The sequence below is a fragment of the Dreissena polymorpha genome, chromosome 7 (genome assembly GCF_020536995.1).
Source record: "Dreissena polymorpha isolate Duluth1 chromosome 7, UMN_Dpol_1.0, whole genome shotgun sequence".
In the NCBI taxonomy this organism is placed as follows: domain Eukaryota; kingdom Metazoa; phylum Mollusca; class Bivalvia; order Myida; family Dreissenidae; genus Dreissena; species Dreissena polymorpha.
In genome coordinates this window covers 62,225,888-62,248,109 of record NC_068361.1, presented here as the reverse complement: position 1 = coordinate 62,248,109, position 22,222 = coordinate 62,225,888, and the positions used below count along the sequence as shown (strand labels likewise).

The following is a 22,222-nucleotide window of genomic DNA, read 5'->3' as shown; positions in this document are numbered from 1 at the left end:
ACCCATTTCATGTCTGCTGGTGGAAAATGTATCGGCATGTTTTGTTTAGCTACAGCGTATGCTTTCGGTGTATAAGCTCCGCCCATGATTTGTTGCAGAATAACCCATGGACGATTTTCTTCTTTGTTTATATGAAATTTGGCACGTGCCGTGTTAGAATTTATTATAATATATAGTCTGTATAAGCACCATATAATGTATGCCGGACTGGGTCTTTAGGCTCATTGATTAATTTAATCTATGTTAATATGATGCAATCGCAATTCTCTGTTATATTTACTAGCTTAAACCTATCCATCAATATCAGCACCATCGATAACCAGCTGGATTGCTTAAACGTTTACTTAAAGCACCGGGTTAGTGCTTTTATTAATGTCACGATGTTGCCCCTTTAAGCCATCAGCCTTGTGCGACATAAGGTGTCCTAGTAATGAGTAAACAATTTGGACTATTTCTCAATATATTATCTATCCTATAATCCTCCCTCTGTTAGACCACTAATCACTATTGGAAATATATTAGCATACCAGTTATAGGAGGACTGGCCGTATATACCAGAGGTAAACATGGCGTTAGTGTACATCTAAGATTAGAGCACAATAGATCGTTCAAAGCTTTGAAGTAATTGTACGTGTTTGGATTTTAGATTTTGTTAACGGATAAACTTGTAAAGTTGCTTGTTATGTTGAGTAAAGACTTTGATTTAGCTGTCCGGAACATAAATGTTAGTTCTAAACAAATGTGAGGAATCTGGATTTAAATGTAGTAACATATACATAGAGAAAAGGTATGAAAACTTTGTAAGCGTGTCTATTTCAATCACATTTGATAGTTATAAGGTCGCTATTGATATTTAATTATTACACTTGCTGTATGTTCATCTAGATAAACATACCGTACTGTGATCTTAAAGTTTATATGAACAAACAACAAAGGTATTGGTATCGTTTTAGGTATTCTTAGTATCGTTTTGGCTCATGTTATTAATTTGATAGTATGCGTTTAGACTATGACGATCAAACTGATATTCGTATGTATGTGAACGAAACAGTGACTTTATATATTAACCCTTTTACTAACGCAATTCTTAAATGTATTTGCACAATAAATTGTGTTTTCAATTAAAGGGCCTCTTTAATGTGTAGTAACGAAACATATTTTGATACACGCAATTCATGCATATAAACTGTTTGTAGAACGGGTTAAATAGATTTCTGTATACAAGTTTAGACTAACGCATCGACAGCGGCTAAATGTAAGTACTCGCGTCTTCGGAATGTGAGTGTAGCGTATTTCACACATTAATAGACAAACAAAAATATACACAATATATATTTTTGTGTCGGAAAGGAGAAAGTTTATCCGTTGAGGTTTAGAACATGACAACAAGCCAAAATAAATTTAACCGAACCCTTTTTGTTCACATGCAGAACAAGAAAATAGTGTTCTCCTTAACCGGCACCAACCGTGTTTTCCATTTATGCCGTTTCTTCTAAGTTGCATTTTGAAAGCAATTTACTTAGTTTAAATAGCATATGATAATGTATTCCAAGACAAGTCACTGACCATAATATGCTCACATGTATGTTCTGCCGGAAAAAAAATAACCCGCTTATTCATTCCATCATTTCTAATTATGTCCCCCAACGTGACAATAAAAAAGATGAAACCATGTGAGTTCATTGTAACCGTCTTAAATAAAATGTAAGAAAAAACCTCATTGATTTTTTTTACAAACTATAATAAGAATGATATTATGTTGGCCTTAAAATGCAATTTGTCAGGGTATGTATAGTGCTGCTGCGTTTTCGGGTGGATAAGGTGGTTATATTCGAAAAAAACACACTTTAAAGATAATAAACATTCGAATCCAACAAGTGAGATTAAAAAGAAAAATGTATGCCTGCTTAATGTCATGTCATATTTAGATTAACAATGAATTGTGAAATCTAAGATACCCTCTAAACATCATATTAACCCTTTCAGTGCGGGAACCGAATTGTGAAGGCCTTTGCAAACAGTTTGGATCCAGATGAGACGCCACAGAACGTGGCGTCTCATCAGGATCCAAACTGTTTGCTATACAGATAGTATTCTTTGAAAAAAATCTAAGAAAATGCTAATTTTAGAAATTCAGCAGACGACATTTTAGCAGAAGACAAATTTCCCAGCATGCAAAGGGTTAAAGTCGCAACGTTTCTATTGTCCATAATATGGACTTAGTAAAGTGTTTTGAATAAATGCTGTGTTATTATTGACCGGTGCGTATTAATAAAATCTAATGTACCTTGACTTTTTAGGGATTAAACTTTATAATAATAAATATTTCGATTGATTCAAACTGGTCTGGGTATGAGATTTTATTAATATGGAGCGATGCTATTTTTTAAAATTGATTATTCCAGTTAATGTCAATTTTCCGAGGAAAATTAAAAGAATGCCTTGGCACCTGTGGGTTTTAAGTACGTTACAACACAAAACCGTACACATTGATAATAATTGCATCAACAGCATAGCTTGTAGAAATTTCCCGGATACAGCAAATTTACAGCTTAATTGAATGTATTGATTGTATACAAATTTTATTATTTTACCACGTGTCTTTAAATCTATACATGTAAGGATCGCTGAACAAAGTCACCAATCATTGTGGATTTGATAAAAGTTTTTTCTTGTTGTAATAACATCAATATTTTGCCTTATGAAATGCGCGATAGAGGTGTCTGATGACACGTTTTCTAATAAAGGTATGAATACATACACTAAATTACATCCGTGCAAATAACAAAAGTCATTTTTGAAAATAATTTATTGAAGTTGAAAATTTTATACTATGTCGCAATTTCACAAAAATCCCTTGTCAAATTCTATTTCACAGTTAACGATATGATAAAGAATGAAAACGTGATAAAAACAGTTGTACATAGATGCTTGTTTCATTTTTATTTTTCTAAAATTAGTTTTCGTATTCAGAAAAAAGCAAGTGTCAACATTCAATGATGTTTAAAATTTAATTATTATCAATATTATCACATTTTCATTAATCGATATTACCACACATAAAGAATAAATTGCAAACTTATCAGCTTCTGAAAAACAACAACAATACAAACATCTAGACTTGTTTTACAGTTACGAACTTAATCTGTATAAACACAAATAACACTAAATTTTATAATGTGCGGTTGAATTGATTTTGTGTGCTTAGATACCACTGATTAATGTTTATTTCCGATAGTCATATATTTAAAAAGATTTAAATTTACAAAACTTACCAAGAAATGTCCCATGTTATTGCCTTATACATAAAAAAAGAATAAAAAAATGGATCGCGATCTGAGAAAACCGGGCATAATGCATGTGCGTAAAGTGTTGTCCCAGATTAGCCTGTGCAGTCCGTACAGGCTAATCAGGAACGACACCTTCCGCCTAAATTGGATTTTTGCTAATGAGAGACTTCATTTTAACGAAAAATATCATAATAGTGTCGTCCCTAGATTAGTCTGTGCGTTCGACACTTTACGCACATGCACAGGCTAAACCGGGGCAACACATTCCGCATAAAAATGGATTTTCGATGAGAAGGGACTTGCTTTGAACAAAATTAAAATCCGTAAAAGCGGAATGTGTCGTCCCTGATAAGAATGGGCGGACATAAAGAGGCTCAAAAGACTGAGCAGCGTTGCTGATCAGGACTCCCGTTTTAATTCTGAATTTCTGTTGCTGTTAAATTGTGCTTATAAAATTATTTTTGGCAAATGAGGTGATGCAAACAGTTTTTGTCCGACATTGGCTACATGTCAGACTAACATGTGCTACCCAAGTTCTTTCTATATACACATAACATGTTTATTTTTGTGACGAAATAAGATGGATAGCTAATACAAGTTTATAATTTTAATAGTCTTTTACAATTCATGTTTGAAAGCATATCGTTAATGTCTTTTATACTTTTAATATGAAAGCTCTAAAAACGTCCCGCAATATAAAACTTAAAAAGACGTTCACTTATTAAACTCTATAATTTCAAAATAGTATAATGATAGCCAACACAATACAAATAACTTAATATTTAATGCGCGGCGTGTTCATGGATCGTCGGGTAACCATAAACAAGAAGTATATGTATACCACTAGGCAATAAATCATCCGTCAGTCATGATGGAAAAATAACGCAAACAAAAGCTGTCGTTTACATATTTACCCAATAATACGCCTTTAAAGAACCAGCTCTATTGAAATGACACATTAGCCAGGATTTCTTACCTAAGGGTCAATAGTTTTGCAGCTTGTGTTGGTGTAACGAATTACGAATTTAAACATACTTGATCGTTTATTATAAGGTTGCTGGACAGGTTATCCATTTAAAAGCACCATGCAATGTTAATATTTGAAGGAACTATAAAACAAGTTGATGTTTATATTGAAAGAACAACGACTAATTATTCCTTTCCTTTCTATTGTTAATAAAATACAAGCACATTATATTATTTTGCTATAAACAACAACGTTTTACTGGAATGGGTTATGCACGCACGTTTTATTATTTTGCTAAAAACAACAACGTTTTATTGGAATGGCTTATACACGTTGGTTATGAAGAATTACCCACGATCGAAAATCGATATATAAATCGCTTGGATTAGGACTTAGACCGATGGAAATGGACAATCGTCTGTTGTATATTGTTATATTGCCCAGCGTTTTGTGCATGTGTCCATGTTAGTCATTCAAAGTAATGACAACGTAATCCGATTTTCTGAAAACAGTGTGGATATTTCACAGTTTGTTTCGTACTAGTGACATCGCTGGTTTATACAAACGTCAGTTTACTTTCACAGTTTGTCTGTACAATATAATTCGAAATAATAGTTGGTATTCAGCTGTTTTGTCTATTTCAGATATTAAGAAAAATCCAACGAACCTACGAGCTAACTCAACAAATGGAAAGGCGATAGAGAAAAACAGCTAGAAGTGTCGTCGGTTATAACCAAGGGTGGTTTCAGCGATTAGTAAACATCATTAATAGAAATAAAAACAAGTGTAGAAATAAAAGAATACGAGCACAAACAAACGAACGGAATACTTGTGAAAACGGCGTAACTCTCTCAAGACAAACTTGATTATTTGTAAATAGTCTGCGTGATCGATTTTTTGCTTATAATTGTGATCAGGTAACGTAGAAATTGGTGAAGGAATTGTTCATTTATTAATTCAAGAAAATTGCCTGGTATGCAAGTATTAATGCACAAAATTGTGCGTGTTTCGGAATTAAAAAGCAGTTTGTTAATATGCATCTATCAGAAATAAGAATGTGGAATCATGTAATGTGTAAGTATTAAAACTGTGCGCATAAGACGAGCAATCAACATTACAATTGCCCTTGAAGGAAATGTTTTTTTTTGAAGATTGTAGACTGGTGAAAACTTTCGGTACACAGAACCAGTATTAGTTTGTCAACGTCTCTTGGATGTGAACTTTATTTAATTCTAACGGAATATAAACCGGATAATTGCTCTTGAAGTGTTGAGGACGATGGTCTTATTCAATATATAGCAGACTTACACGTCTGCCGTTGTTTCCCGCGTTGTTAGAGGACCGGAAGTGAAGGAAAGGCTAACATGGGTTGTGGAGCGTCCATCACTCAAGGGATTCATCCCAGCATATACAGTAAGTATAAAACATCTATACAATTCATGGAAAGTGGTATCTCTGAAAGAAAGTTTAAACCTATTGTTAAACACGATTGCATCGACAGCTTTAGGATTATGTAGTAACATGTTAGTGGAGTTATAGATAAGATATAGTTCAAATAATTTAATGTAAATTAAATGACATGGGATGTTCTAAATTACAAAAACATGTCATTTATGAAAGATGTATTATGCCTTTCATAATAAATACTTCACTGTTTTATTTTTATGCAAACTTTCCTCGAAACACTGTTTATTTTTTCAATTTGTTTAAAAGATTTTCAACGCAAGCTGCTACTAGAAAATTTTCCACGTAAAAAAGGTATGATACATGTACACGTATGCGTTTTCAAGCTTAAACTATTTGCTTCTGTGTATGGTAGATAACATGTAGGAGTGCCATTCTTGTTTTTCTTTGTCAAATACTAACAGCTAAATATTAAATCATGGATAAAAATAAAGAAACCGTTAAACCGGCAGAAAATAACATGATTAAAAATGGCAATTTATTGTGATGAAGGTTAGCGGTAGTTCTTACGTGCAGATAAGAACGTGGTAATCCATAATTTGGTTTGTTTTTGAAAATAGACTGCGTAATCTTTTAAAATCGCAATTGCGAGGTAGCTATAAATAGCTGTATAATTAACTTATGGTTTATATAATCAATTTTGAAGAAAATGTTAAAGGGACTGTCAACCATACAGACGAAAAAAAGAAAAGTTGTAAAATACCATTTCTTTTACAATTATTAGTTTATATTGATTTAAATATCACGACTGGTATATTGCTTTCTTGTAAAAAGTTGTTAAGTTTTCATATTTTCAGTATATTTGGTAATAAATTTTACTGAGTATGTCTACCAGGTAACCACCAGTTAACTATACATAACGCCAGTAGATTGATCATCATCGTCACGTGGTAAACCCAGGAATGCAAATTGTGCATGCGTAGTGAATTGTTTATATTATAAATATAAAATGATCAATCTACTTGCGTAATTTATAGTGTGCATATCGTTATGTCACATATTTTCGCGATGTACTTTCTATTTCACATCGCGACATTTTATTACCAAATATACTGAAAACATGAACTTTTTTCAAATATTGTATTATACCAGTCGTGATAATTTAATCAATATAAACTAATAATTGTAAAAAATTACGGTAATTAAAAACTTTTATTTTTTCGTTAATCGTGGTTGACAGTGCCTTTAATACCTTTAAATGATCTTATAGCAATGTTATCAACAGATTTGTTCAATACTACGAAAAGGCGATTTAATAGCCATAGTAATACACAATATAAGTATTTGCTTACGTACACTATGTATTTGTGTATATATAATGGAAATTGTTAGTGTTATTATGTAAGTTAACATTTATTGAGACAGTTATGCAAACTATTAAACAAATTATGTATGTTCAAATATTACTTAATTAAATGATGACAGTAGTGTATTCATTTGATTGGAGCATCTTCAACATCATTTCTAATAGTTAAGGACCATAATGATCTCTAACGTGCCATATTAAAAAAAGCAAAAATGAATAATGAGAGTCGCGTTCTGAGAAAACTTGGCTTAATGCATGCGCGTAAATTGTCATCCCAGATTAGCCTGTGCAGTCCGCACAAGCTAATAAGAGACGACCCTTTCCGCCTTAACTTGATTTTCGGTAAGGAGGGACTTCCTTGAAACTAAAAATACCATTAAAGCGGCAAGTGTCGTCCCTGATTAGCCTGTGCGGACTGCACAGGCTAATCTGGGACGACACTTTACGCACATGCATTAAGCCCAGTTTTCTCAGAACGCGGCTCATTAAATCCTGACAGAAACTGGTAACGTGTTCTTTGATCTTGTCTTGTGCATTAATCCTAACAGTGCCAACGTTGATTGCTCTACAATAAATTGTTTCACACAAAGCATTTGTAACGAAAAAAGGGGAACATACAGATGTACAGTAGCTTTACATTAGCAAATTGCTTTGGCGCTTATATATCACTTAATCTTAAACGGTCCTTGTGCGTATCGGTCAATACATAGCGTCTTATACTTCCATTATATAGATTCGATAGCAGATATTCTGTTGTCTTCAATTATTCAGAAGACAATTAGCCTTAATGAACGTGTTAATCAATATTCCTGCCATAAATAGCGGGAATATTTTACGCTAGGTGCTTGGCCATTGGTTCTTAACCGAAGTCTCGAGCATAAATAACAAAATCATTCATTTTATGCGGCTATAAATATAGTAACAGTAGTAAAACGTATTATAAGCCGCGTCATGCGAAAATGGGTCTTATGTCATATGCGGCCGTCGTAGGTCCAGACCATCTTGCGCATTCGCGTACTCTGGGCAGAAGCTATATTGTCTGCTAAACAATCTAGCAAGGTTATGTCGTCCCATTGGCGGACTGTGTAGGTCCTGATCTGACTGGGTCAACAGACAGACAGACAGACAGACAGACAGACAGACAGACAGACAGTTTATTCAGACTTATACACAAGAACATCGTCTTCATACTTAAGTTTACATATTATTTTCTGTCACGTAACTAGGTATAACAAATAAACATTACATAACATAAATATACATTTAGGAATACAAATACAAATCAACTATCAAAGCGGTAATGAAACTTATGGAACAGTATTATTCAGAATCGTATTTCTTATAACAAGCGCTTCTTTTATATATTTACATATATTGTAAATTACTGATTTGTCACATGAAAGTAATAACTTGTGGAATTTATATACAGATGGGTTTACATAATAAATACGGCTTATAATTTTTTTCCTTAAATCAGAATAACAGCGGCATATACAAATAAAATGGTACTCATCTTCTAAATCCAAGTCATTGCAACATAAACAATAACGTTCATTACGTGGTATGTTATTTTGGGCGTATCTGCCAGTTTGAATTCTCAAAGGATGTGCAGAGATTCTTAGTCTTACAAAAAATAATCGCAGACGTCTAGGAAGTAAGTCTAAATATGTTTCATATTCCAAACAGCTTTTAAAAACTTTATACATATCTAATACCGTACTATTATTCATTTTACCGTACCACTCTTGTTTAAAATTGTCAACAAGTCTACATTTAAACTCGCTAATAAAACTATTAACTTGAACAACGTTTGGATTTTCAAATACATAACCAAATCCAAAATTATTTAACATGCTCTTGACATTTGAGACCCAGTTCGTATAACCTTTATTACAATCGTTCAAGGCTTGTTTGTACACATTTTGCATTATGATATTTTCATTTCTCAAAATTTTAAACCAATATTTAATAATTTTAACAAATCTGTTTATATACAATGGCTATCTACCTAATTCTCCATAAACAGCAACATTACATGTATTTATTTTCACCTGCAGCAAGCGTTTGCAAAATTTTAAATGTATACGTTCTATATCATCTGACTTCGTGAAACCCCACACTTCTGAGGCATAATTTAATATAGAACCCACAAAAGAGTCAAATAACTGGCAAAATATTTTCGGTTTTATGTCAAATTCATTGCATTTAAACAATAATGTATTCAATGCTTTAAGGGCTTTACCAACCAAATGTTCTTGGTTTAATTTAAAACTTCCAGTATAATTCAACACCGTGCCTAAATAGTTAAAGTTATCAACAACTTCGATATAATTACCATTGTATGACCATTTTTCATTTTCTTTTAATCCCCCTCTTTTCCGGAAAACCATTATTTTAGTTTTTGCAGTGTTAACATTTAGCCCCCAAGCATTGCAGTATACATACAATTTATCTAAATGTGATTGGACCTCAGCAGGTGACTTGCCTAAAATAGCCATGTCATCGGCAAAAAGTAATAAAATCAACACAATATCATCTATACTCAAACTAGAGTTAATGCTATCTTGTAAGTAAAGTTCAAGATCTTCGACAAATAAAGAAAACAAGATCGGCGACATTACCTCCCCTTGCCTCAGTCCAACCGCATAGCTAAAATAATCTGAATAAGATGAACATGATTTAACACGTGACTTAACATTCGCATACATATCCTTCACTATTCTAAGCAATTTACCTTGTATACCAGACTTAAACATTTTCAACCATAATGCATTGCGGTAAATACTATCAAAACATTTTAACATATCGACGTAAATAACATACAAACGTTTATTTTCATTCAAATAATTTTGAACAATTGACATCAGAATAAAAATAGCATCAACAGTTGAATAACCTTTTCTAAATCCGAACTGCGCATCCGAAATAATAGTGTTTTCATTGCAAAAAGTTTCAATGCGTTTATTTAAAATCGTGGTAAATAATTTTGAGAAACAGCTAACTAAGGTAATCCCTCTATAGTTATTTACATCATTAACTGAACCTTTTTTATGCAAAGGGATTATAACCCCTTCTGTCCATTTATCTGGTCAACGCGAAGGCTGGTCTGGAGATAAGCTGCCGGATTTGGCATTAGACCCATTTTCGCTTGACGCGGATTATATGTTCTCATATTCGTATGTAGATTTAAAAATATACACATTCGTGTATTCAAAGAAAAGCACTATATACCTATATGGAATAGAAAAAAAGCAAATAGCCTTTCAAATGCACACAAATAAGTAATATGTAAGTGTTGAAGAAGACTGTATTTGACATCACGAACAAGATACCGGCATTGAACTGAGCGGATAAGCTTATTCCATGGCGTGCTATTCAAGCGTATTTATCTCACGGTCTATATTTCGTTCGCATGCCATTTTGGATTAAAGACGAGCTTAAACGCTTAACATATTAATTTGTCAACTTCTCGTTTCTATAAAGATCTTACAAAAAAAAAATCCTATTGGAAAAACGGTCTGTATATTCTGGGCTCAGGGTCATGGCCATTATAGTTCAAAGAACAGGGCTGTTTTTTTTCGGCATAGCTGACTCAGAGTTATTTATACGTAGATTTCGTAAGATAATTTCTGTAACGAAAAATTGAACACCAATCGAATTGATTATAACTGCAATTGTTTAACATCTTTCAAAAACATGTGCATTCTTTCAGAAGAACAACAATTTGTTAATGAAGGTATAAACATAAAGTTTTATGTATATTTGAAACATTACTCTTTCAAAGCGCTGAAGTTGTTCGCTGTTGTCGTCCTTAATTAGCTTGTGTGCATGGCACAGGCTAATCAGTGTGCACTGGCTAATCTTATTTGACGTGCATTAAGCCCCGTTTTCCCTGAAAGCAGCCAATATGTACAGATTTAAATGATTAACACTAGACTGGCCAATGTCGTCTTACAAGCTGGTATATACACTCACTGCTAGAGAGTATATACAATCACTGCTAGAGCAGAATCATTTGACGTCTGCTGCAGACAGGCAGCGGTAATCGTCCCTAGCAGAGTCAGTTGCGATTCACCGTACTTAAGGCTTCTAAGCACATACTGATTTGCAAAATATGCTCTGTAAATTTAGCTGGCCGCTAACGCGACCAACTAAAAACTGAAATAATTATGCATACTTGTTATCTTATCGTGCTTTAATAAAAATTTAGTGTTCGTTCATGGAATCAAATATATATATATGGGTTATGTGATTGCAACACGAACAATGTCAATTCCTACAGCCGAGCTTATCTTCGCGCAATAAGCCCACGATTGCCTGAAAAAGTGGTACATGTCTGTAATTATTTATAAATGGGAGATACAGAAATAAAAATGAACTTACATTTAATATAAACTTATATTTAATATTTTATTCATGCACACAACTCGTATTGTACGTTCTCTTGACTCGGGTCCAGTGAATCATTCTAGAAAACGCGCGCGGTAATATTATGTTAAAAGTGTATTTTGAGCCCACTTTTTAAATCATATTTTACTTGCAGAAAGATGTTACACAGCATTAAAAATGATACCAACTACTGAAAAAGTTGATTTGAAAGATGAAAATATGCGTTACTCCTATATTTGCCACCATTGTGCAATAATTATAATAAATAGAAAGATTATGTAATTTTAAACAAGATATTGAAGAATATCGTTGCCGTGGGTATATACATTTACACATGCATGGGTAAACATAAGTCATGTTACAATCCTTCATTAGCGTGACATGAAGACACTGTTTGCAATGCAGATGGCACGCATTCTTTAGTTTACCCGTGTACAAAGTATGATAGTGAGTATACCGTGATAACCTTGGACATCTGTCCGTTTGTTTGTCCGCCCGTAGTCCGAAGGCAATCGTTATTTTAGACGTTACAGCGTTTAATATTAAAACTTGCAGACATTGTTAAAAAAGCTATGGAGTTGCCCATGTTCGAGTGTTATCAGCCTACTTCAAGCATGCCAAAAGTTATGATCCTTTTCCAGCTTAGACATTCTATAATTTGTTCAAATCCCGCTCATAGTAGGGTAAAAAGGTAACACATTTCTTTAAAATAGCACATATGACTCATTTATACAATCACATGTGTTCAGTAATAGATTTCCATTTGAAATTTAGGATATACAGTTCAAATTAAAGTTGGATTGTTTTACTCTGAACTGGAATGGCGGATATGCATACCAAGAGAACGTGTCTCCCATGCTGTTTTCGCTATTATTTTGATTTATGTATTTTATATGCACTTTGGAATGTCAAACATGTAGAGAGTTTTTCTTGGATGATACTATATAGTCGTTAACATATCGGTTTACAATTGCAATGATGCATGTTTCAATGCATTTCAATAGCTCTATAACATAACTCTGTTCCTGACACTTTCCAAGTTTTATTCATTTATCCCTATGTTTAAGTCATTTAAATGACATCGACACTGTTTAAGAATGAAACATCCCTTTTGCCTAAAACAAGTCGGTGGATAGCCTTGATCAATTGAGCGAACTTAAGAATGTTACGTTTGCAGATTTTGGCATGTTGACCAATCAGTATTAACACTTTTGTTGATGTGCCAATATATGTTATATTTGGTAAGGCGCTTATACGTTAAAGCAAAGAACAAAAAACGAAGAACACATTTTAAATAATTAACATGTTTTTAGTTAGAAAATTGTTAGCGTTTGTAATAATAAATGAATGTGGGCAAAATAGAAGTCAAACTGTTATATTTTGGTTTTCGTCTTTAGTAGAACTTCATAATAACGCAGGCAATACATGTTTCTTTTAAAGATTTGTTATTAAAGGGACCTGTTCACAGAGTTTTGCATATATTGATGTTTGTCATTAAAGGCTTGAAATTGATTAATGATAACACTGGAACTAAATATCTCAATTAAAAACAATAATACGAAAAGTAAAAAAGTAATCCTTAACTGAGCTCAAACAAATGACCATTGGAGTTAAAGTCTAACACTTAAACCACTAGGCCGACCGTCCTCATTTACCAAATGGTGTATTTTATACTTTATATAAGCAATCCTCGTAATGCCACAAAATATAAAGATAACAACAGAATTCACCAAATTATTTAATCGTTTCGCGCTTGTAACGCTTTATAATGGTCAGGTTTTTAAATCACAAAAAATATGCATATAATGGATATGTTAGAGCATGATAAATGTTCAGTATTACTGTTTCCTCTCAAATATCATAACCACAACGAACAAGTGCAAATCTCAAACAATTTTCTTTCAATTTTGTCAATTTACCACAACGTGAAAGGGTCTCTTTTGATTATTCAAACCCATTAAAAGCTATTTTACACTCATTGTAATGAACACATCGTCACTTGTCTGATAGACACAGATACCATGATGCACACGTCTTTAATTATTCTTCTTTTATTTCAAAATGCTCATTTTCACAATATGTGAAGAGATTGAGCAAATACAGTTTATATAACATAATAACTGAGTCACATCATTTACGGGAAAAAACGGTAAATTACAATGTTCAGGAGTACAAGGTGAAAACATAAAACATGCAAAATTATAAAATGACAAAGCTTTGTTATGATTAATAGTTCTCAATCTGTAAAACCTTTATTACTCCTTTAATTTTCGACAAGGCATTTCACCTTCTCATCCGAAGGGATGTTACTCAGCATATGTGAGTCGCCTAATGAACGTATGCATGTGGAAATTAGCAAAACACATATGCAAACACATGTGCAAGAATTGCTACTTAAATGCTCAATTCAAAAAGAAGAATTCTTTTTTAAAAAAGACACAGCATCACAAACAAACAGATAGGAAACTTAAGAAAGATGATAACGGAAATAACTTTAAAAAAACAATGAAACAAAAAAAGAGAATTTAATCGAAATAATAAAAGAATGCGGTTATAATAATGTTTTGCGTTAAAAGCATCTACGAAACGAACCGAATACATTTATGCGCGGATATGGCTAGGCGGTGTTAATGCATCGATATACACATCATTCCTGCCTGAAACCTGATATAGGCCTTTAAATTAAACAATGTAACCCAAGATCACGATTCAAACTGAAACGGCCACCCTTATCTGACCGTATAATCAACAAAACCAGGAAGTGAAGAAATCGCTCAATTATGTACATAACAGCGTTGGATGTGTTCGCTTTATTTTCTCGTAAATGTAACACGCCCCGACTGTTAAATGAATCGTAAATCCTCGCCTTAGTTTAAGAAGATTAAGCTTAACGATCGTAACTAGTAACTGTTAATACACAACAAAGCTGTTTCATCCAAATGTCTTTGAATAATGCTGATCAAAGAAGTGCAAGATAACTTTGTTATGTCTGACTGAAGAATATATGTTATGACATGACGGATGGACTTTTGCGTAAAACGACATCTAGTCTGCTGCATTTACACCGACGCCGAACAATCGGAATATTTATTGCGTAATCCTTTGTGCCAAATTCCTATTATATGAGTCGTTTTCTGAGAAAACTGGGCCTAATGTATGCGCGTTAAGTGTCGTCCCAGATTAGCATGTGCAATCCGCAAAGGGACGACACTTTCCGCTTTTTAGATTAAATGAAGTATTTTCTTGGCAAAAATCCAATTTAGGCGGAAAGTGTCGTCCCTGTTTAGCCTGTACGGACTGCATATGCTGATCTGGGACGACACTTTAACCACATGCATTAGGCCCAGTTTTCTCAGAGGGAGAATCATTTTGGTCGCGCTCTGGGAAAACGAGGCTTAATACATGTTAGTAAAGTTTTGCCCATATTTGCCTGTGCAGTTAGCCCTTAATGACTACGTCGCTTTCCTGAGTAAAATGCTTTTGAAATGATGCCATTATTTTCTTTCACATAAACACACGGAAGTGAAATATATTATTAAGTAAGTTTTAATTAATTGAACGATACGATTGTTTGATGCCAACAGGTTGGAAGAAGAATCGGACGGTAGAACATCGATTCATACGTATTCTTTTCTCGTTAATAGGCACCCAGAACAGTAAAACAAGTGGTATTTATGCAAAAATGATTAATTACAACAAGGATTTATTTGAAGTCGAGGCATTTTTTAAGTCTCCAAACTGTTGTAGGTTTCTTGGTAATGTAATACTATCGTTTTGTAGCTGACAATAAAAAGCGAATAAATAATGCGAGTGTGTTTGAATATTCTGATGAGCTATTGCAGTGGTATTAAGGTTAACATTTACAAAGTACCCGATAGTTTAGTTCAATATTGAAGTAAGTGAATTGGAAACAGCTTAATGCAAATGTAAGAAATACATACTCGATACATGGCTATATGATTGCTTGAAAAGGGAAGCATAAATGGTTTCTGACTTCCATTAAGTTGGGACATTAAATGGTCAACGATTACATGGACAATATGTAATACTAATAATAATAGCAATATTATTACTGGTGTAAATTGATTTTAATAAAACAAGATTTAAAACTGTTATTGTTTTAAAGGACATAAGGTCATTTTAATTCAAAGACATTCAATCAAGTCATTTGATAGTGTGCGATATTTTCAGTTCAATAATTTGAATAAAATGTCACACGACACCTGCCATTTTCGTGCTTAACATTTTGCTTTAACAAATACTGGTGGCATTACAATTGAAATATTTATGAAATGAGTCTTTAAAATATCGTTGACGTACATGTCAGTTTCGTTACCATAAATACTCCCAGCTCTTTCTTGTTGGTCTGTATGCATTCATGATTCTATTTTACATAATTTTATTTGCTTTTGATTGTGAAGAAAACATTTCACAATATTGACTTTAAGTTTCCATTGAAGCAAGTGGACACATCATTTACCTTTTTCTACGGCAGCTTCCTAGAAACGTCAAAGCTTAAAAGACAGCGACCAATGACATCTAGGTGGAAAAACATTAATTTTTGAGATATTTCCCGTCCCTTGCAGACGAGACGAAACTCAAAGTAAAACACTGTCATTACCTATATGGGAAAGAAAACGCAAATAACCATTAAATACATAACACGACGTAATATGTAAGTGTTGAACAAGACTGAAAATGACGCCATGAAAAAGATACCGGCTTTAAACTGAGCGGATTTGCTCGTCCTATGGCGTGCCAATAAAGCGTTTTTACCCCACGGGTTTCAGACATTGTTTCATATGCTATTAAGTTGCTAATGCTCGAGCGTTATTATCCTACTTAAAGCATTCTTAAAGTAATCATCCTTTTTAACACAGACATTCAACTTTGACATTCAACAATTTGTTAAAATTACGCTCATAGTACGGTGAAAAGGCCACACATTTCTTTTAAAAATAGCACCTGTGACGAATTATTATAATCCTCTGTGTTTAGTCAGTGGTTTCCATTTGAAAGTTCGGTTATGCAGTTAAAATTTAATTATGAAATTTTTCTCTGGAATGAAATTGTGTATAGGTATGTAAAGAGAATTTTTCTGCAATTCTGTTTTCATTGTAATTCATTATTATTTTGATTTATGATTTTGTTATATGCAGTTTTCAAGCCAAACCTAAGTCGGGTATGTCTACCAGCTAACGAGTTGTTCTTGGATGATAACATATAGTCGTTTATTTTAGACTCGCAATGATGCATGTTATAAGGCATTGAAATAGCTCCATAACATAACTCTTTTCTTAAAAGAAAACGACATTTTTTCATTTATTTTCAGTTTTAAGACATTTAAATGATATCAATACTGTTTAAAATGAAACTTCCATTTTTCTCCAAACACATCGGTGGATAGCCTTGACCCATTGTGCGATCTTTAAAATGTTAACAGATTTTGGCACGTTGACCAATCAGAATTAACACTTTTGTTGTTGCGCCAACAAATGTAATACTTTGCAGTTAGCGATTATTCGTAAAAAACAATCAACACAAAATGAAGAATTGGAAGATTGATACCGTTTGTTATTATAAATGAATGTGGACAAAATTGAAGTCAACATGTCATAGTTTGGTTTTCGTCTATATAGTAGAACTTCATTATAACACTGGCAACACATGTAACTTTTAAAGATTTGTTATTAAAGCAATTGAGATGCTATTATTCATTCAATGTCTCGACAACATTGTCATTTGTCTTATAGACAAAGATACTATGACGTAATTTCACCTTCTCATTCGAAGGAATGTTACTCAGCATAATGCGAGTCGCCTAATAGACGTATGTATATGGAAATTTGCAAACACATGTGCACAAATGGCTTCTTAAATGCTAAATAAAAAATAATCGTTTAGAAGATTGTAATGCACATTTCTTTAAAAAATCCACCAAAAACAACAGCGAATTAAACGAAATGATCAAAATATTCGGTAATAAAAATGTTTAGCGTTAAAAGGATCGACGAAGCGGACCGGATACATTAATGCACGGATGTAGCTAGGCGATGTAATGCATCGATATACATGTACCCATCCGTCCTACGCGAACTCGGATATTGTGCTGTAAATTCAACAATCTAACTCTAGATGGCGTATTACCTTTATCCGACCGTATAACAAACAAAACAAGAAAGTTGAGAAATCACTTAATTATTTACATATCAGCGTTTGATATAGTCGCTTTAATTGCTCGTAAATATTACACGCCAGACTGTTAAATGAAACGTAAATCATCACCTTATTTTAAGAAGATAAAGCTAAACTATCGTAACGGTTTATACACAACAAAGCTGGTATCGCTATTTGATCCGAAAATCGACAAAAGGGTAGGTTCAAGTATTGCAAGACAGCATTTATATCTCTATTAAAGGATATATGTTATACCAAGGCGTTTTGTGGATTTTTTTTAACGACATCTCATTTGCGAGCATCGTGAATTAAACAAGGCAAGCATGACATGCGTTTTATTCGAATTCAGTACAGAGTACATTATCTAGAAAATATTGTTATTAAATACAATTAATCAGCGGTCCGTTTTTTTCAGCTAATGTTTTAAACAGAAAATGCTAAAAGAAGGACGCTAAGCTTTTCAATAACGTATCAATTGGTTTTCGATGCCAGTGGATCAGGTCCACACAAATATAAATGGAAACAAGTAGTTTAACTATCTGTGTTAGGTTCCCATATTTAAATTAGTGTTATGAATTGTTGAATGAACATCAGGGTAGGGGATCATATGTTCTAGCATTGCTTATTAATAACGTTAAACGTATAAATAACAATCTTTTTGCAAGATGTCAGAGATGACTGTATTGCTTTTCCAAGTTTTTTTAAAAAACTAAAATGTGCCTTGTAAGACACTTTTATTTCTACGATCCTAATTTGACTGGGTCTGTTACGATTTTTATTTTCTTAAGAGGACAGTCGTGTGAAAAATTCGTTGTGTCACGATTTTCTCCCACATACAAGCACGGATGTGAAATAATTAAGTATTAATTTTTAACGATTAAGATTATTTGATGTCAACAGGATGAACGAAACTTTGATTTTCAAGAACTCATAACAATTAAACAAGTGGTATTTAGGCACATTCAATGATTAACTGTAACACTTTTGTTTTTGACGATGATTACTTTTTTATAAAGAATGAAAATGTGGTGTAGTTTCTAGGTCATATAACATTATAATTTTGTAGCTGAAAATAAAACTCGAATAAATATTGCGATTGTGTTTAAACATTGTCAAATAGATTTGTGATTAGCAATTATATTCATATAATAGTTTACATTCAAATGTGTTACCATTGTTAAGTTCACTATTGAAGTTAATGATTTGGAAAAAGTTTGATTAAAATTTGATCGAAGTACATACTTGAGAAATGGCGACAGGTTTGCTAAATCAAATAGAACGTTTCTGACTTCCATTTATTTGGGACATAAATAGTCGATCACCACATGGATAATAAGAATTCTAGCAATATAATTACTAATTTAAATGATTTAAACTAAAATTGTTTGGAAGGACATTTATTCTGTGTTATTCAATAAGGACATTTTATACTAACCGACATTTTTCAGGTTAATCAATCGAATAAAATGTAACCCCACATCTTCACTTTTCTTCTTCAACTTTTTTCTTTTAAACATACTTACAACATTTTATGTGAAAAATTATCGATAGTTAAGGCAAAATACTCGTAGACGTACATGGCAGTTATGCTTTAAGTTCTCTTTTATTGGTTTACATGCATTCATGAATTAAGCTTTCTTTCGTTGGTTTGCATAAATTCATGATTTTAGTACATGTTTACAGAAGTGGTTTTGTTTTTGATGATGATGGTTAATGTGAACGAAACATTTTAAAAAGTTGACTATTAGTGTCGTTTGAAGCACTGCTTTTTTATCATTTGTATTGCCTTTTTGTACGATAGCTTCCCAAAAATGTGAAAGTCCCGTCAAAGCTTTAAAAAATGACAACGCAAATACCCGGCAAAACATGTTTAGTATGTGTTTGAACTCATCATGTAATGTGGATACCTATTTAAACTCATGTCCGTCCCTTTCAGACGAGACGATACTCAAACAGAAGCGCGCCAATGGCGAGGTGGAGGCCCGCCCAGTCAAGGCGGACAATCCAAACCATCTGAAGGGCGACTACAGTCAGTTCCAGGTGGCCAAACATTTCAGGGAGAAGCAGCACAAAGAGCGGTCTATCAAACTGTTTTTGGCTGCTGACGTAAGTGATCTATTTTATTCTCTTCTTTTTTTCCATGCCCACGAAGGAAGGCATGTTTTCTTCTCTTCTTCTTTTTATACCTACGGAGCCGGCATCGTACATGATTCCTTTCGTCTATCATTTTTCCCACTTCTTCTTCGATACATACCCCAGGACGTAATAAAGAGATCCAAATGGAACTTAACACATTGACAGAGAGTGCAAAGTTCAAGGAACACATTTTGTTGTTTTCGAAATCATTGTCTTTGACTAATATTTTGTAGTCCTTTTTTATGTGGTGCGTAATTAAGAAATCAATGGAGGGAATAACACGAACTTCAAATACTGATCATCACCATCATCATCATCATCATCATCATCATCATCATCATCATCATCATCATCATCATCATCATCATCATCATCATCATCATCATCATCATCATCATCATCATCATCATAATCATCATCATCATGATCATCATCATCATAATAATCATCATCATCATCATCATCATCATCATCATCATCATCAACATCATCATCATCATCATCATCATCATCATCATCATCATCATCATCATCATCATCATCATCTTCTTCTTCTTATTATTATTATTCTTCTTCTTATTCTTCTTCTTATTATTCTTTTTTTCTTCTTATTCTTCATATAATTTTTCTCATAATGTTCACTTCTTCTGTTCTTATATCTTTCTCTTTCATTCAGCTGAAATAACTGCAATTGCGAGAAAGCAATTGAACACTTTTTGATTTGCGTTTCAAGTAAGAATTTTGCTGTAGAAGATGCAATTAAAAGAAAGTAACAGCCATACATATTCCTGCTTTTAAACTTGAGAACGCAGGAGGAAATAATATATACGCCACTATGCACACTTGTATACGTCGTTTATATTTCACCCCGAGGAGATTGGATAGTGCTCTTCGAACGGGCAATATTTACTAAACCACGAAAAGTGGTTATTATTGTTTTATTTTACAGAACAAACAGGTTGTATATTTGCATGATATTGAAACACTCATAAAAATCAATTTTGCATAATCGCCCACCTATTTGTAGCTGAATTGGATTGTTCGCACCACCCGTTCCAGCGTGGAAAGTCGCGTGGGGTATAAACATATAACTTAAAAATAATTGGAAGCAGGTGGCTAGTTGCAACGTGGCTATACCTGATTATGTTGACCAAGTATGGGCTTATGTTTCAGTCGTCAAAACTCAAACACGGAAGCAAACTTTAATCAGTTTACTTCAAGGCCATTTTAAAAATACATTATATTAATAACAAAACGGACCTATGCGTTCTTTTACCCGGATGATAAATATTATTATGATAAAAATTTCCATAAGTTGCCGTTCTCCTTACAGGAAATGTCCGGCAAGCTTCTCGAGGAGCGCGAGATGTTGTCGCTGGGCACGAGATCACGTGGTACATCCAGAAACACGTCGCGTGCTACCTCGCCAACACCTACCAATAGACGTAAGTTCTTCTCGTATATACGTAGGTTCTTAATTATGTAATTATGAGTTAATGAGACCTGACGTCAGTCGACACGGCCGCTTTACATGTTGGGAACACGTGTTTGATTATAGGACCAAAATTCAAAACGAAAGTAATCTAAAGAATATAAACAATTTCAGATCATTGACTGAGTCCATAAACTATTTTTAATATGTACCCGTGTGTAAAGAACTCACACTTCGCAGTATTGATAATTCCCTCGATGATTGACATACATTTTGAGTTAGAAGTTGGTCCTAACGGGTGCACGGTTGCACTTTATTTGCTTAAGTTAACAAAAATAATCGTTTTTTATGGTGGAAAGACCATGATATGATAAAGCATGTCGATATCCTCTGGTAATATCGGTTATATTTATTTCATTTTTATATACCCATCTGTTATCTTCCGTTTACCTTTTTACCATAACAGAAATAGGAGCAGTATGTACAAATTTAAAGTTACATTGCATACATTTCGATTATATAAATTAACTTAATTTGTCAGATAGTTTTTACTGAACCACACTGTTCATGTCGTCACTTGCCTGACTACTAATACGTGACTATATCGACGGAAATGGTATTATAATAGTTATTATTATTGAACAAATGTTTCAAACATCGGAACATAAATTAATTGTATAATATGAATCGTGCTATTCGGTACCTTCGTTATGGTTAAATGATTCAGAAATTAGTTTGCGTATTTTGTTCAACCACAGTCAATTGATTTCTGATTTCTTTTCAAACCCGTATTGCGTAGTGGGTTGATTAAGCTCTATTTATTTGTATGTATCCAAGCCTCTTCACTAGGCGTTTTCTTTAAATGTAAACTGCCTTATTTAAAAAAAAACATTTTGCATAATGTCATTTTTATTTAATTGTGTAAATTATTTTTCACTACCTTAGCGCATTCAATTTAATTTCATGAAAATGTGCAATGTTAACCAACTTTCATTGACAGAATCATTATAAACGTCGCTGTTGTATGTCTATTCTCCGCGATCTCAATGCATTGAACGATC

The 22,222-nt window shown here is 33.3% G+C and overlaps 1 protein-coding gene across 1 annotated transcript in view; it reads left to right on the top strand.

Moving 5' to 3' along the window:
- Positions 1-600: 600 nt before the first annotated feature.
- LOC127837663 (uncharacterized) overlaps positions 601-22,222 on the top strand; it is a 32,537-nt gene continuing 10,915 nt past the window's right edge. Inside the window, exons 1-4 of the mRNA XM_052364915.1 lie at positions 601-787; positions 4,902-5,670; positions 19,530-19,699; positions 21,063-21,174. Coding sequence (XP_052220875.1) covers positions 5,622-5,670; positions 19,530-19,699; positions 21,063-21,174 — 331 coding nt within the window. The 5' untranslated portion in view covers positions 601-787; positions 4,902-5,621. The remainder of the gene's footprint in view (positions 788-4,901; positions 5,671-19,529; positions 19,700-21,062; positions 21,175-22,222) is intronic.